This window comes from Canis lupus, chromosome 37 (genome assembly GCF_011100685.1).
Source record: "Canis lupus familiaris isolate Mischka breed German Shepherd chromosome 37, alternate assembly UU_Cfam_GSD_1.0, whole genome shotgun sequence".
In the NCBI taxonomy this organism is placed as follows: domain Eukaryota; kingdom Metazoa; phylum Chordata; class Mammalia; order Carnivora; family Canidae; genus Canis; species Canis lupus.
In genome coordinates, this window is record NC_049258.1 from 21,850,936 (window position 1) to 21,868,413 (window position 17,478).

Below are 17,478 nucleotides of genomic sequence, written 5' to 3' on the forward strand. Positions count from 1 at the left end.
TTATAGATCTCTTTAAAAAAAAAAAAAAAAAGGCATATGCTAGTCTCCATACACTCAAAATGGTTCTGATACAATGAAGAGCTTTTATTTTAGGTTCACACCAGATGCACTGAAGGTAGTGGGAAAGAAGGATAGCCACTGAGGTTTTGACTAGTCATCAATATAAATATTCTCAAGCAACAATGAAGCATAGAAGATATGGACCTTTTTATCTGAGGTTGAAAGAGAAGTTAATTTTCCCTCTTGGGTAATGGACTCTTATTTTAGTGACTAAGATATAAATTTCTCATGCAAAACGTAAGTAAAATCAGAGTTAAATGAATCAATACTGTATTTAAATGCAAAAACGTATTTTTAAAAGTGGCAAAGTTCGCATAGCAAAAGTCCAAATCACATAAGTATTCTAAGTAAAATGTGATTTAAAAGTGTTAGATTAAATCTAAACAAAAGATTAAGTCTGAAGTAGATATATATATATATATATATATATATTATAACCTTCTACTGTATACATATTCCCTCCATAATAATAAAGACTTATGGCCCCAAAACCTTGCAGCATAAAATTCATAGTTGAGGATTACAGCCTTCACGAAGAAATGGAAATGGACTGGGAAATTTCACTGAACTTATAAAAGTTTCTGTATTTTTTAAATTAAACAATGAAGACGATAGATGAAGAGCATCAATGATAGTACTGCATATAGTTATTTCCTAATTACCTTATCTTGACTGACATTTCAAGATTTTCCTCCACCAGTATTCAGTAAGATGGTTTTAAATTTATTTAGCTTTGTGATAAATGATGTTCCATTCTTTCTTTACCTGTATCTGGTCTTCCATAGATGCTCAATGCCTAATTATATTTCTCAGTTGTTGACTCTCTCTACCTCCTGGACTATAACAAGATTCTGTTATTGTCACATTTTTAAAGTATTACTAAAAAAGTTAGTTCTTGAGCCTTCTCCCCAAAACTTAAAGTCACATGGTCTTAACACCATTTACGACAATTTAATACCAGAACCTATTAGAATATAGAACTTTTTTTTATATTTTATTTATTTATTCATGAGACACAGAGAGAGAGAGAGAGACGCAGAGACATAGGCAGAGGGAGAAGCAGGCTCCATGCAGGTAGCCTGATGTGGGACTTGATCCTGGGACTCAAGGATCACAACCTGAGTCAAAGACAGACACTCAACCACTGAGCCACCCAGGCATCCCTAGAATATAGAACTTTTAACTTGGATCCCTTGGCTCTCATATATGAGCTTTGCTCCCTTCTAAAGACATCCAAAAATAACTAAGGTTGGATTTTTTTTTTTTTTTTTAAAGGCTAGATTTTGTCTCAGTTTTTCTTCTCCCTATCAGGGCTAAGTTACAAAAATATTTACTTCTCTCTACAAGTTTGCTTTACAGACAACTGAAATAATTTAAGTTAAATTCTTACAGTAGCAGACAAGGTTTATTTTAGTATCTGTATTCTACTATGAATATATTACTATTTGAGAGCAATTAACTACTAGTAACACAATTGGAGAAATCTTCACATATTACATACTATGCAAATTATAAAATTGACAATGATGTGCCAAATGGAGAGTTTATTTCTATAACATACTCCATTCATGTTCCAGTGACCAGAGAAGGTAGAAAGCATCCTTGATTATCTTCAAGAAGATGAGCAGAAGTTGGAAGATGGTGGAGTAGGAGGACCCTAAGATCAATCACCCTGTCCCATGGATAGGGCTAGAAAATACTCCTGTCAGTGAGTAGACTGGCAGAACAAATCCCACAGAAGACAGAAAAGAGGCCACACTGAAGAGGGTAGGAAGGGCAGAGACATGTGGGAAGCTAATCGGACAATGGCATCCCTGAGATGGAGAGAGCTGGGGGCACAGAGAAGGGAGGAAAAAACAGAACATTACCAGAGAGCTTGCATGGGGAAGACAATTCCCCAGAATATTTGGGTTTGAAAGTGAGAGGAGCTGAATTTCATAAATTCTTACAACCAGAAGGAGTTAAAGCCTAAAACTTAAAAAAATTAGCCAGCTTGGTTCTGGGAGAGCCCAGAGGGCATCAGGAGGTAGAGTTCCCACCCTTAAAGAAAGTTCGACAAGAGCCAGATATGGTATAGAAGCAGCAGTTTGAAAACATCTGGGAGATACCAAAGAGTTATTTACTCCTCTCAGAGTGACAGGGAGGTTTCTCCGGGAGATTCCACCAGGAACAAAGGAGCCAGCTGGCACCATTTCCCCCCATGCTGCCAGGCACAAATGAATGGCCCCACGTGGCATGGCCCTTGGGGAAACAACACAGTGCCAACATTCACTAACTTGCTTATACTAAGCTCCACCTCCTCCAGCCCATCTTACCTCAATCCCAGCTCCCTAGAAGACCTGTGCAAGCCATGCCAACACCAAGTCTCCCTACCTGCACATATTGCAGGGCCTTGGTCTCAGCAGTGGCAGAGGCCCCCACACAGAATACCCTGCACACTGTTAAAACTATGCACCCACCCTAGGCGGGACCCAACACTGCCCACAATTGGCAAAGGAAATCACTGCAGACAACTAGGTTAAGGGAAAAGGCAGCCGAGGACACAACAGCAGGGCTCATGCAATATAAGAGACAATTCTGAAGTGCCAGGCTCTGGTAAACAGGAAACACTGCATTGCAGGACACCACAGGAGGCCATTACTTCTTCTTTCTAAGGCCATTACTTCTAAGAGCAAGAGACATATAGCTGACCTTCCTAGCACAAACAGACACACAGAGAGTTAGACAAAATGAGAACACACAGAAATACATCCCAAATAAAAAAACAGGACAAAACCAGAGCAAGAGACATAAGCAAAACAGATATAAGGTAATATACCTGATAGAGAATTTAAAGTAACAATCATAAAGTTACTCACTGGCACTGAGAAAAGAGTGGAGGACATCAGTGAAACCCTTAACAAAAAGATAAAAAAAAGAACCAATCAGAGGTGAAGAATATAATAAATGAAATGAAAAATACACTAGGTGGAATAAATAGCAAGCTAGAGAAAGCAGAAGAATGTATTAGCAACTGGAAGGACAGGGTGATGGAAAGTAATCAAGCCAAGCAGGTGAGAGAAAAAAAATTATATAAAATGAGAATAATCTAAGGGAAACTCAGCAACTCCAACACATCAAGTGTGATAACATTTGTATTATAAACACTTTAAAAGAAAAAGAGAAAAAAGGAGGCAGAAAATGTATTTCAAGAAATAATTGATGAAAACCTTCCTATTGTGGCAAAGGAAACAGATATTAAGATCCAAGAGGCACAGAGATTTCTCCAACACACCAAGATACATAGTAATTAAAATGGCTGAAAGTGGGGTGCCTGAGTGGCTTAGTCAGTGAAGCAGCTGAATCCTACTCTTAATTTCACCTTAAGTCGTCATCTTAGGGATGTGAGATTGAGCCTCCAGTCTAGCTTGAGACTCAGTGAGGAGTCTGAGATTCTCTCCCTCTCCTTCTGCCCCCTCCCCTTGCTTGTGCTAAATAAATAAATACAATCTTTAAAATAAAAAAAAAATAAAATGGCAAAAAGTAGAGAAAATTTGAAAAGCAGCAAGAGAAAAGAAGATAGTTACATACAAGAGAAAACCCCATATGGCATCAGCAGATTTTTTTTTTTTTTGGCAGAAACCTTGCAGGCCAGAAAAGAATGGCATGATAAATTCAAAGTGCTGAAAGAAAAAAACTTTGAAGCCAAGAAGACTCTATCCAGCAAGGCTATTATTCAGAATAGGAGAGAAAAGAAGAGATTCCTAGACAAATGAAAGGTAAAGGAGTTCCTAACCAATAAACCAGCCCTATAAAAAATGTTAAAGGGAATCTTTTGAGTGGAAAGGAAAGACTATAAGTAAGGGTAAGAAAAGTAGGAAGCACAAAAGCAGTAAAAATAAATCAGTCAAGGGAATTAGGAAATAAGAGGATATAAAGTATGACCCCATATACCCAAATGTTGGTGGGGAGAGAAGTAAAGAACAGATTCAAATTTAAATGACCATCAACTTCATACAGATTGTTATTTACAGAAGATGTTATTTACAAACCTAATGGTAACTACAAATGAAAAACCAGTAATAGACATGCAAAATAAAGAAGGGAATCCCAGTGTACGAAGGAAAACCATGAGAGAAGAAAGCAAGAGAAAAAAGGATCAGAAAAGAACTACAAAAACAACCACAAACAAATAATACAATGGCAATAATATATATGTACCTATCAATAATTAGAATATAAATGGAAAATAAACTCTCCAATCAAAAGACATAGGATGATAACAGAATAGTTAAAAAAACAAGACCCATCTATATGCTGCTGACAAGAGAGTCACTTCAAACCTAAAGACACATGCAGATTGAAAGTGAGGGGAGAGAAACATTTATCATGTAAATGGATATCAAAAGAAAGCTGGGGCAGCAATACTTGTATCAAAATAGACTTTGAAACAAAGACTGTAACAAAAGACAACCCTGTATAGTCATTAAGGGGACAATCCAACAAGAAGATACAACTATTTTAAGTATTTATGCACCCAACATGGGAGTACCCAAATATATAAAACAGTTAATAACTCTAAAGGAACTAATCAATAGTGTTATAATACTAGGGGACTTTAACACCTCACTTACATAAATGGACACATAATCAAAACAGAAAATCAACAAAGAAACAATGAGTGACACACTGAACCAGATGGACTTAAGATATTTCATCCTAAAGCAGAATACACATTCCTATCAAGTGCACAAGGAACATTCCCAGAATAGATCACATAGGTCACAAGCCTCAACAAATTCAAAAGAATCAAAGTTATACCATGCATCTTTTCTGACTGTAACACAATGAAACTAGAAATCAACCATAAGAAAAAAAATCAAGCGTAAATACAAGGAATTAAATAACATGCTACTAAACAATGACTATATCAACCAAGAAATCAAACAAGGAATCAAAATGCAAATGGAGACAAATGACAATGAAAACACAATAGTCCAAAATCTTTCTGATGCAGCAAAAGAAGTTCTAGGATAGAATGTCTAAGCAACACATGACTACCTCCAGAAGTAAGAAAAATCTCAAATAAAGAACCTAACACCTTACACCTAAAGGAGCTAGAAAAAGAAGGATAAATAAAATACAAACCAGCAGAAGGAAAGAAATCATATAAAAATTAAGCAGAAATAAATGACACAGAAACAAACGAAAAAGAGAGAAAGAAAAATAGAAAAAAAAGATGAGGTCAATGAAACCAAAATGGTTCTTCGAAAAGATCAACAAAGCTAATAAACTTCTAGGCAGACTCATCAAGAAAAAAAAAAAAAAAGACAGGACTCCAAAAAACAAAATCAATAATGGAAGAGGAGAAATAACAAAGGATACCACAGAGATACTAAGGATTATAAGAGAATATTGTGGAAAATCATATGCAAACCTAGAAGAAATGAATAAATCCCTAGAAACATATAATGTACAAAAGCAGGAGGAAATATAAAATCTGAACTTGGGGAACCCGGGTGACTCAGTCACTTAAGCATCTCTACCTTCAGCTCAGGCCATGATCCCAGGGTCATGAGATCAAGCCTGGTATTGGGCTCCCTGCTCAACAGGAAGTCTTCTCCCTCTCCCTCTGCCCCTTCCCTAACCCCACTCATGCGCGTGCGCGCGTGCTCTTTCTCTCAAATAAATAAAATATTTAAAATATATATATGTGTGTATATACATACACATATGTGTACGTGTATATACACACATATATATTTTAAAGATTTTATGTGTATATACACATATACCTATATACATATATGTATATATAATCTAAACAGACCAATTTACCAGCAACAACATTGAATAAGTAATCCATAAGCTCCAAACAAAAGTCTAGGATCAGTAAGCTTCACAGATGAACTCTACCAAATATTTTTTTTTTCCAAATATTTAAATAAGAGTTAATATCTATTATTTTCAAATTTTTCCAAAAAATAAGAGAAAAACTTCCATTTTCATTCTATGAGGACAGCATTACCCTAATACCAAAGCCAGATAAAAGTATCACAAAAAGGGGTGCCTGAGTGGCTAAGCATCTGCCTTCAACTCAAGTCATGATCTGCCTTCAACTCAAGTCATGATCCCAGGGTTCTGGGATCAAGCCCCATGTCGGGCTCCATGCTCAGCAGAGAGCCTGCTTCTCCCTCTCCTGCTCCTCCTTCCTGTGTGCTCTTTCTCCGTCAAATAAATAAATAAATATTTTTTATAAAAGAAAGAAATGAAATGAAATGAAATGAAATGAAACAAAACGAAACACCACAAAAAATAAAGAGAACTACATGCTGCTATCTCTCATGAACACAGATGCGAAAATCCTCAACAAAATATTAGCTAACTGAATCCAACAATAAACAAATCATTCACCACAATCATGTAGGATTATTATTGGGATGCAAGGGTGGTTCAATAATCACGAATCAATCAATGTGATACATCACGTATATCGCATCAAAAAAGAAAGGATAAAAATCATATGATCGTTTCAATAGACTCACAAAAATCACGTGAAAAAATACAACATCCATTTATGATAAAAACCGTCAACAAAGTATGGTTAGAGGAAACATACCTCAACATAATAAACGCCTTATATGAAAAACCCACAGCGAACATCATATTCAATGGGAGAGAAACAGAGCTTTTCCCCTAAAATCAGGAATAAGCTAAGCATGCCTACTCTCCCCACTTGTATTCAACATAGTACTAGAAGTCCGAGCCTCAGCAGACAACAGAAAGAAATAAAAGGCATCCACATTGGTAAAGAAGAAGTGAAACTTTCACTATTTGCATACAACATGATACTACATACAGAAAACCCAAAAGAATCTACCGGAAAAACTACCAGAACTGATAAAACTGATAAATGAATTAAGTAAGGTCAAAGGATACAAAAGCAATGTGCAGAAATCTGCTACATTTCTATACACTAATAATGAAGCAGCAGAAAGGGAAATTAAGAAAACAATCCCATTTATAATTGCACCCAAAATAGTAAGATACCTAGGAACAAATCTAAGAGGTGAAAGACATGTACTCTGAAAACTCTAAATGTTGATAAAAAAAAATTGATGACACAAATGCATAGAAAGACATTCCATGCTCACAGATTGAAAGAATAAATATTCTTAAATTAAAATGTCTATACTAGCTACCCAAAGTAATCTGTAGATTTAATGCAATCCCTATCAAAATACCAACAGTATTTTTCACAGAACTAAAACAAACAATCCTAAAATCTGTATGGAACCATAAAAGACCCAAATAGCCAAAGCAACCTTGAAAAGAAAAAACTAAGCTGGAGGCATCACAATTCCAGACTTCAAGTTATAGGTACTGGCACACAAAAGAAAAAACTAAGCTGGAGGCATCACAATTCCAGACTTCAAGAGTATGGTACTGGCACAAAAACAGACACATAGATCAATGGAAGAAAATATGTAAAATAAACAAATCCACAATTATATAGTCAATCTTTTTTTTTTTTTTTTTTTTTTTATGATAGTCACACAGAGAGAGAGAGAGAGGCAGAGACACAGGCAGAGGGAGAAGCAGGCTCCATGCACCGGGAGCCCAACGTGGGATTCGATCCCAGGTCTCCAGGATCGCGCCCTGGGCCAAAGGCAGGCGCTAAACCGCTGCGCCACCCAGGGATCCCTATATGGTCAATCTTAAACAGAATAAACAAAGCAGGAAAGAATATGCAATGAGAAAAAGTCTCTTCAACAAATGGTGTTGGGAAAAGAGGACAGCCACATGCAGATGAAACTGGACCACTTTTTTTCACCATATACAAAACTGAACTCAAAATGGATTTAACGATGTAAATGTGAGACCTGAAACCATAAAAATTCCTTAAGAAGCCACAGGCAGGGATCCCTGGGTGGCGCAGCGGTTTGGTGCCTGCCTTTGGCCCAGGGCGCGATCCTGGTAGACCCGGGGTCGAATCCCACATCGGGCTCCCGGTGCATGGAGCCTGCTTATTCTCCCTCTGCCTGTGTCTCTGCCTCTCTCTCTCTCTCTCACTGTGTGCCTATCATAAATAAATAAATAAATAAATAAATAAATAAATAAATAAATAAATAAATAAATAAATAAATAAATAAATAAATAAATAAATAAATAAATAAATAAAAGAAGCCACAGGCAACAATGTCTCTGACATTGGCCATAGCAACGTTTTTCTAAATATGTCTCCTGAGGCAAGGGAAACAAAAGCAAAAATAAACTATTGGGACTACACCAAAATAAAAATCTTCTACATAGCAAAGGAAACAATCAACAAAACTAAAAGACATTCTACTGAATGGGAGAAGATAATTTGCAAATAACATATCTGATGCAGGGTTAGTATCCAAAATATATAAAGAACTTATACAATTCAACACCAAAAAATCCAAATAATCCCATTAAATATGAGCAGAAGACACGAACAGACATTTCTCCAACGAAGATATACAGATACCCAACAGACACATGAGAAGATGATCACCATCAATCATCTGGGAAATGCAAAAATACAAAATAAAATCCTAGCAAACTGATGTAAAGCATTTGTTTAAAAAATAGCACAGTACATTAAATCAAGTTTATCACAAGAATATAATATGGCTTAGTATTTTTAAATGTATTAATGACACAACAGGCAAAAGGTTTAAGATCATCTCAGTACAAACTCAGATTCATTTAATAAAGTACAGTCTTGTTGAAAAATAGTAAAATAACAAGATGTTTATTTTTCATATTGACTTTAACACTGGCTCTAAACCTACAGTATTTTTTTTAAATGACAATAAAATAAGGATGCCAACTATCACATTATTTTACAATACTGTCCTAGAAACTCAGATAAATGCGGTAAGAAGTTAAAGTTAATAAATGATAATCAGATCCTTAGAATTAGGTGTTGGTTAGATATAAGAGAAATGTACTAAAATGAACAGTTTCCTATATATCAAAGTAAAAAGTTATATTTATTTACAGAACATCCAGTTCACCAGAGTAAAAAAAGAATCAAATATCTAGGAAACCTCAATAAATATCAAGTGCACACATAAATATACATATGTAAGATCACATATGTATAACAGATGAAAAACTTTACTAAGATATGTAGCAGAAGGCTTAAATAAATGGAGAAACATGCTATGTTCCTGAATGAAAAATCAAGCTTATTAAATCCACTATAATCCATACCCTTAGTCAATTTCAACGTCAACTCTAGTAAGATTACTTCTTAACACAGTGTATTAGACTTTGAGTGACCTAAGAAGCTGATAAAGAGAGAGAAATCCATCCATCCTTCCCCTGCCCCTGCCACCACTGTCCCGGTCACTACTTTAGCTCAGACTCACCTCCCTGGGTTATTGGACAGAGTTCTCCACTGAGCTCCCAGCCGTGTGCAGAAAGAAGTTTTCAATGTAAAATTTGAACCCTCTGGCACACAAGGTCTCGTTCTGCCTCTGTCAACTTCTCCAGCCTCTTATGCGGTCATCCTCCTCCCCCCTTCATACTAGCTGACATCACTAACCAAAGCTCCTAGAACTGAATCGATAAGACGTCTTGACGGCAATGTCCCTTAGTACCCATCAGCCCCTTCTAAAAGCCCATCCTCCTTCTCCTCTTCTTTAAAAGTCAATGGAAGTGCTCCTTCCTCTAGAAAAGCTTTTATGACTTCCTCTAGTCATAAAATTACAGCCCCTAATCTAGATTTTCACAGAATCTTGCGAAGTGACCCATGAAGGCATGTGTCACACAGCTCTGTAATCACTGGCCTGTCTATTCACTCCTATTCACTCCACTAAAACACAGCAAGCAGATAAAATGATTGGAGGATGAGGAGGTAAAGTAGCAGTGGCAAGAATATGAGAAAACCTAACAGGATGTTACTAAAGAAATATGAGAAAACCTAACAGGATGTTACTGAAGAAATAAAGGCATTCGAGTAAGAAAACTTTAATCTCAAAAGAATGAAGAAGACTGCCAAAATGTCTGTTATAGAGCTGAAGATTGCCATTCAGAAACTCAGAAAAAGCAGATAGACCCTACCCACCTACGGCTTCACTTAGTCAAAGTACCAAGCCATAAAAAGGGAAGGACAGAAGGACAGCCTTCACCCTTTCTAGTTCCAACCCTCTTCCTTCTTCCAGGGATAGAAAAGTCTAGTCCCAGTTATTGAGAGAAGAGTTCCATTAAGAGTAAAAGAGACATAAATAGAAATAAAAATATAAGAGTAAATAAAAGTAATATGCCTGCCAACTCATATTCTAGAGTCAGAGATATTAATGGTTTAAGGAACAAGAGTTTTAGGCTAAAAAAGAAAAAAAAAAAAAAACGTAGTAAAAACTCCATCTAGTCCCCATGGTCCCCCTCTCCATGCTCTACTCGTAAATGGAGAAAGTCAAGGAATGAATTCTCATCTATGGTCACTTGTCAGTACATAACTCAAAAAGACAATATACAAAACAAGTAGAAAACTGAACATCATGAATGTCAGTTTCTCCTTGCAAATGGGAAATTGAAACTAAATTACGATCAATTATCTCCTGGTATTGTGACTGATGGCATCAGGGCAAAATTATATTTGACAATTCACCTATCCTACTACGGAGGTTCTAGCTTTATAAAGATACAAATGTAGACAGGATCTGCTGAGCTGATTGTTACCGTGTCTACCATAGTTGCTGCTTTCCTTCTGATTTATGATTCCTTTATTCTCAAATATATTAAATTTGGTTTTTTGATGCATGTTAATTCAGATAAGGGTATTTTGTATTCCACATAGAATAGGTTAATAATTGTATGCTCAGCTATCCTGGTAAAGTAGTATTTAATGTCCCTGGGTGTGTGTGTGTGTGTGAGAGATAGATTCAAATTTTCTTAAAAATAAAAGTGCTTAGAAACCAAAAAAAAAAAAGACAATATACATAACACTGGCAGAAAAAAACAGATCTTAAAAATGTCAAGGCAATAGATTCCTATTGGGAAGCCACGAACCTACAAAAGGTAACATACTATGGATGCCCACCATTGGAGAAGAGACTAAGGATTCCCCCAGGGAGCACACATCATGTCCACTAACATCTACCAGGAACCAGTTCCACCACCCCAGAAAAGGGGCAGCTTATAGAAACTAGGTTTAGACTTTTCACACCACACTTAAAGTCAATCTGGGAGCAGAGAGGCAATTGCTATTGTCATCAGATCTCTTTTTCAAAAGAGAGGAAAAAATATATCATCTTCTCATGCATTCAAATACTTACTGATTTCTACTACAAATAAATGTGGGTATAGACTATGTTAGGCACTTGGCAGGACCAGGAGAACAGGCATCATTTAGAAAGGCTGGTATAAAAAATGCAGAAGAGAAAAAAAAAAAAAAAAAAGCTGAAGGCAAAGGGAACAGGAGGAAGATTATTAGCAAGAGGAGGCTGGAGAGGTTAAGTGGTGCCACACAATCCAGGGCCTTATGAACCATATCTTGAAATTTATTTTAAAAACATTAAGAGGTATCAGTGAAGGGTTTTAAGCAAGTAAAGTGATTTGGCCAGACTTCTACTTTTATTTAAAAGTTCTCGGGCTACAGTGTGAGGAATGAACGAGGAAAAGTAATCTGAAAAGGAGGAGACCAGTTAGGAAACTGATAAAGCCAATCAGGTGAACAAGTACTACTATGAAAACATCCTGAGATGAGCACTGGCTGTTATTCTATACGTTGGCAAATTGAATTTAAATAAAATATAAAAAATTTAAAAACTAAAAATAAAATAAAATAGAAAAGCAAAAAACATAGCAAATACTAAAGTATGATGATCACCAGTCTAGAAAAGAAGAAATAACAATATTTAGAAATAGCTACCACACACTTATACCCTAGATAAATCTACCACTGTATTTGCACCATAGCTGACTTACCGTCCTCTACTCAACGTTATCCTCACCTCTCTCACCAAATAAATCTTGCCTCTATCCTAATTGTATCAACCGATTGTCCAATCCAGTAGCTACTTGGCCCACATGGCTATTTAAATTAATTAAAATACATTTTCAAATTTAGTTTCTCGAAATAAATCTTTAAAAAGGGGGGGGAGGGGATCCCTGGGTGGCTCAGCGGTTTGGCGCCTGCCTTTGGCCCAGGGCGCAATCCTGGAGTCCCGGGACCGAGTCCCATGTCAGGTTCCCGGCATGGAGCCTGCTTCTCCCTCCTCCTGTGTCTCTGCCTCTCTCTCTCTCTCTCTCTCTCTCTCTCTCTCTATCATAAATAAATAAATAAATCTTTAAAAAAAATTTTAGTTTCTCGGTGGTGACAGCCACATTTCAAGTCTTCAACAGCAGCAGATGGCTACTGGCTACTGCGTGCCCAGCACAGACATAGAGCACTTCCATCATTGCAGAAAGATCTATCGGATAGTGCTGGGCTACAGATATACCTACATCTGCCACTTCACTAGGTAAGCCTATTTAAAAACAACACATTTATCTGAGAGGCACCTGTGAAGGCAGACTCAGCTCACTGTCTCATGCCCACACCTTGTATATTAATAAGCTTCACCGTGTAGTGAAGAATCATGGTGTACAAACCACCAGACAGGCCCTGTGTTTTGGCTCATTAATCCTCACTATGCTCTGAAGAAATAGAAAAGCAGCAGGCATCACCCATGTTTTATAGGTGAGGACACCTAGGCACAGAAATTAACCTGCCTGAGGCTATAAAGTCAATAATGGAGTCGCAAATAAAAACTGAATTCCCTAACGCCCTGACCAGTGCTCCATTCATTAAAGTAGTCATGGCTGATTTAAGAACCCAAGGATGGAAACTATTCAGTTTCACCTGACCCAAGCAACCATTTGCTTTATCAAATGGCTGGCTATACCCACAGGAGGGTCATATCTGTTAGGACCATGTATTTGTGTGTGTGCGTGCACGCGCGTGTGCACATGCAAACCAGAAAAATAAAAGTACATAAAAATAGGTATCCCTTGAGCTTGCCTTAACTATTTCATCACATGTGACAGAAAATAAAGGATATCAGACACACTTACTGAAACTAAAACCTCAAGGTATGGTACACTCTTGCATTATTAATTTGTTTTTTAATTATGCTATAAAAAATGACAACTTAGAAGCTCTGCATTTTGTAATTCTTGTTTGCCTCGGTAGCCAAAGTAAGCGTGACTTTTGTGTGCTCTTTCTAAACCTATACAGGCAATGGGGATAGGAAGAGGCAGTTCTTCTATTTCCATTTCAACTCCCTCATTAACTGAAAAGAGTAAAATAATATATAGGGGGACACGAACCAAGTTATAGATTAAAGATATAAAATCCACATATGGCAATTGCTTGTGACACTCTTGACAATAGCAATTTGAAAATGCAGCCGCCAGCATTCACTAATGCATCTCTGTGCCCTGACACTGCAAAACAATTTACCGAGAGCTTCATTTGAATGATGTGAAAAGTCTAAGAAATAACTCAACAGCACTTGCCCAACATCTAAATTCTTATCTATTTTAACTAAATATGCAGAAAAAGTGTAACATAATAGAATTTTCAAAACAAATCCTGAAGGACCGGGAAGCATCCAAAATTGCTATTTCTACGTTTCTAATTCCTTTCTAATTAATAAGTATGACCCAATCTACAGAAGGTAACTATGTGAACTTAACCAGGAAAGTCAAAGCTTCTGAAATTAATTTGGCAATCGCTTCTGAATTAAAGGAGCAAACCTCCCTCAAATATGTAAGCGTCACAAAAGGAAGAGGGCACGAATGTTGATATTAAATACAGAATATAATGGTCACGTCTAACCTCGGTTGTGAAAGATAAGAAAGGGAGCTGTCAGCTGGGGTCTCATAGTGTGTGCTCCATCAGTCTGGACTCAGGAATACAAGTAAAACAACAGTTTTGAACTACTCACACGGCATCCCTGGAGGCTCCAGAGGCGAGTAAGAGCTTGACTATCTCCAAGTGCCCGTTTCTGGCAGCATCGTGAAGTGGGGAGTCGTTCTGATAGCCAGGAGTGTTCACCAACGCCTGGTGCTGCAGCAACAACTCCACTACCTTCAGGTGCCCGTGATTGCAGGCTTCGTGCTAAGTGATAAGAGAAGAAGGGAGAAAAGTGATGATGCATAACAACACAGTGCATAATATTGTAGTGAAACTGCACTTTAGGAAAAATGTGAACTTTAGTCAGTAAATTGGTTCTTAACCTACTCACATAGACCATAAGTGCTGACCCAGAGTAAAGCCCAGTTAATAATTCACGATTATTAGCATGATGATCAAGATCTATGCAATTCATGGAAAAAGAGGTTATTTACCTGAGCCTTTGATCAACTACTCTTTTTTTTAAGAAAAATGTAGTTGAACAACTCTACATATGGTATAAACCAACTCCAGCTCAACTGTTCCACCGTAAAAAAATCACAAACAACAAAAATTCAGAGTATTTAACAACTAGATCGTGCATAAAAAGTGAAATTCCCCACGGCTGAACAGAATTCACTAAATCAGGTTCTTAGTACACATATATTTAAGTGGTGCACCCACATATACACAATCACCCCACAAAATGAATATCCCCGAGAGAGTATTTAAAAGACAAACCTCTTTTTTTGGTGAAGTTACAAATTGCTGTACAGCTGGTGTCGATGGTAACAAATATAGAGGTAAGTGCTCAAAAAGAATGAATGATTTAACAATGCAATGTTCAAAGATGCAAATCTTTCCTTATGTGGAATGAACTGTTAACAATGCCACTATGTTTAACTCCAATAAATCTCTGTGGCATACACTGTTTTTTGAGTACATCTATTCAATTTATAAGCAATATCACACTAAATGTCTGTGGGTCTATTTCTAGGAGAAAGGAAGCCAAATTAGACATCAGGTCCTCTAATAAATCGCTCACCAAACTTTACTACAATTTGCCTTACTGGCTTTAAAAAAAATTTTTTTTGACCTTTTCGACCTTTCTTTGAAAAGGTTAGCTAGCCTACGGAGTCAAAACAACAAAGTGACTCTGATCCAGACTAACCCCTCCCAGCTTAAAAACTTGGTGAGAATTATATATCACTTTAAACCTTTTTTATACCTGGCCTAATGAGAATCTCCTAATTTCTGTGATAACTTTCCAGCTCACAGGATAAGGGCTTCCACTTTCTCTGTTGATACCTCTACGGCTATCAGGCAGTCCATACAGCGCTTATTACCATGTATTTGTGCCATTCCTTTTGCAGGCTATACTTCACATTGCATTTTTAGTAATAATAATAAAGATTTTTTTTTAATTGTGTAATGTCTGCCAAGATCTTCTACTACTTCTACACATTTGCAATTAGGTAGGGTTTAAATGAGGCTATAATAGACCCTCAGTAAGAATCACTGCCTTGTGATAGAATCCTATACCCTGTTCTCTGACCTCTGCATGTTCCAAGAAATCTGGTTCTAATGACATGCAATGTGGCAAAAGGGAGCCTGATGTACATTGTAGTAGGTACCTGCACACAGTGGCTACATTCAGCAACATAGTAGATAGCAATAACTAGATTCCTAAATCTAAAGGTAGTCAGTGTAAAGGTAGCCAATTTCTTGCCTGTCACAAATGGAAAGTCAGATGAAAAAATCATCATCTTCCCTTATTTGGTGAAAATATAAGTTCTTCAGGTTAAAAGGAGAGTGTATATTGCAGAGAATAATATATAGATGACTATATAACATAAAAGTATAGTAACTATAAAACATAAACAAAATGAGAATAAAAAACAAATAGAAAACTACCAATGGTGTCCATCCAGCATGGTCTTTAACATTTGGGTCGCTTCCATTTTGTAAGAGGTACTCAACGGAGGGTACGTCACCCTAGTAGAACAATGAAAAAATAAAAGAAATTAAAAATCATCAAGAAAAGAAAAGAAGATAATTAGGTTTTGGTTTTCTATCTTTTTTTTTTTAATTCTGTCTCCTCAAAGATAGAATCAAAATTACGTCTTTTATTTAAAGCCTACTGCTCATGAATAATAAGTAATGTATAGATGAACTGTGGTGAGGTACCAAGTCATTAAGTTATATTGTCCATCCCTGACTATCAAGCACAAAATGCCTGAGATTAGCAACCCTTATCAAAAGTCATTTCAAAATACCAAATAAAGGGCACTAGCCAAAAATCAACTGGTGATAATGAAGTATTTAAAGTCATCCCTTCATTTGTGAAAAACATCCTTTTCAAGCATGCATTAAAATGAATTCCAAGTACCGTTAAAGGCAAAATTAATGCTAAGAAGGCTGCTAAGTTAAAGCTGCCAAAAAATTGGGGTGCCTGGGTGACCCAGACTGTTGAGTGTCTGCCTTGGGCTAGAGTCATGATCCCAGGGTCCTCTGGGCTCTCTGCTCAGTGGAGACTTGGCCTCTCCCTCTCTGTCTCTCCCCCAGTTCATGCTCTGCCTCTTTCTCTCTTTCAAATAAATAAAAATTAAAAAAAAAATTACCAAAAATTGCTTTCTTTTTGACAGTTACCCACTTATCCCTTAATACATTAATTTAGTCTATATTTACGTTATTTGCTCTAAGATTTTTTTTTTTTTTTAGGCAAAAGCAATGCTTATTTTCTCCAAATAATTACTGACAGAGCTCACTCTGAAAAAAGGCTGAATAAATAAAAGTTACATATGGCAAAAGTTACCTATGAAAAAGTTGTGTTCAACTGGTTTTGTGAAGAGCATCTTTAGGGAGAAGGAAACCTCTCCTCTCCCACTCCCAGCCCCAATATTCTGAAAGGAGTTTTTCCCCTATTGGTTTGATTATGTAGGAGTCACTAAGTTTCCCAATACCTGCGTTTATTTGCTTGTTTTGAGGCACCTCTCAAACACAGCAAATCTTAAGATGGTACCTTACTTAGCTTTCTTTAAAAAAAAATAATGCAACACACACACATCTTTATGCTCCTAAAATAACAAAATGACCCAATCAAATCAATTGTCCCCGTTCCAATTTAAAAAAAAAAAAATTCCCATAGTTACTTAAGGGTGCAAACTCTATACCTCTAGTACAAGGTAACATTTATTTAGCAACATTTGCTCTATATTCAAGTCAGTTCCAAATAAAACCAGGAACATCTGTCGAGATACAAATTTGAATTTTTTAAAACAATTCCATGAATACTGAGGGCAGATGAACTGCCAGAACCACATACATTTCCAACCTTCAACATGAAAGTATCTAAAATAAACAAACCAAACCACCACTACAAAAAGCCTTCAGAAAGACTCCCTCATTCTAATTCTACATAGTAATCACACAGACATATTCACCTAAAGCAGCCCATAAAATAATATAAACATAACTGAAATGAAGAGTCAGACAGGAACAGTCACAAAGAAACAGTGACAATCTAA

The 17,478-nt window shown here is 36.6% G+C and overlaps 1 protein-coding gene across 1 annotated transcript in view; it reads right to left on the bottom strand.

The window, feature by feature from the left end:
- The window catches only part of BARD1 (BRCA1 associated RING domain 1), a 78,691-nt gene that overhangs the window by 24,010 nt on the left and 37,203 nt on the right, over nucleotides 1–17,478 (bottom strand). The window contains exons 5-6 of the mRNA XM_038585905.1: nucleotides 15,866–15,946; nucleotides 14,004–14,176 (exon numbers count right to left, since the gene is read on the bottom strand). Coding sequence (XP_038441833.1) covers nucleotides 14,004–14,176; nucleotides 15,866–15,946 — 254 coding nt within the window. The remainder of the gene's footprint in view (nucleotides 1–14,003; nucleotides 14,177–15,865; nucleotides 15,947–17,478) is intronic.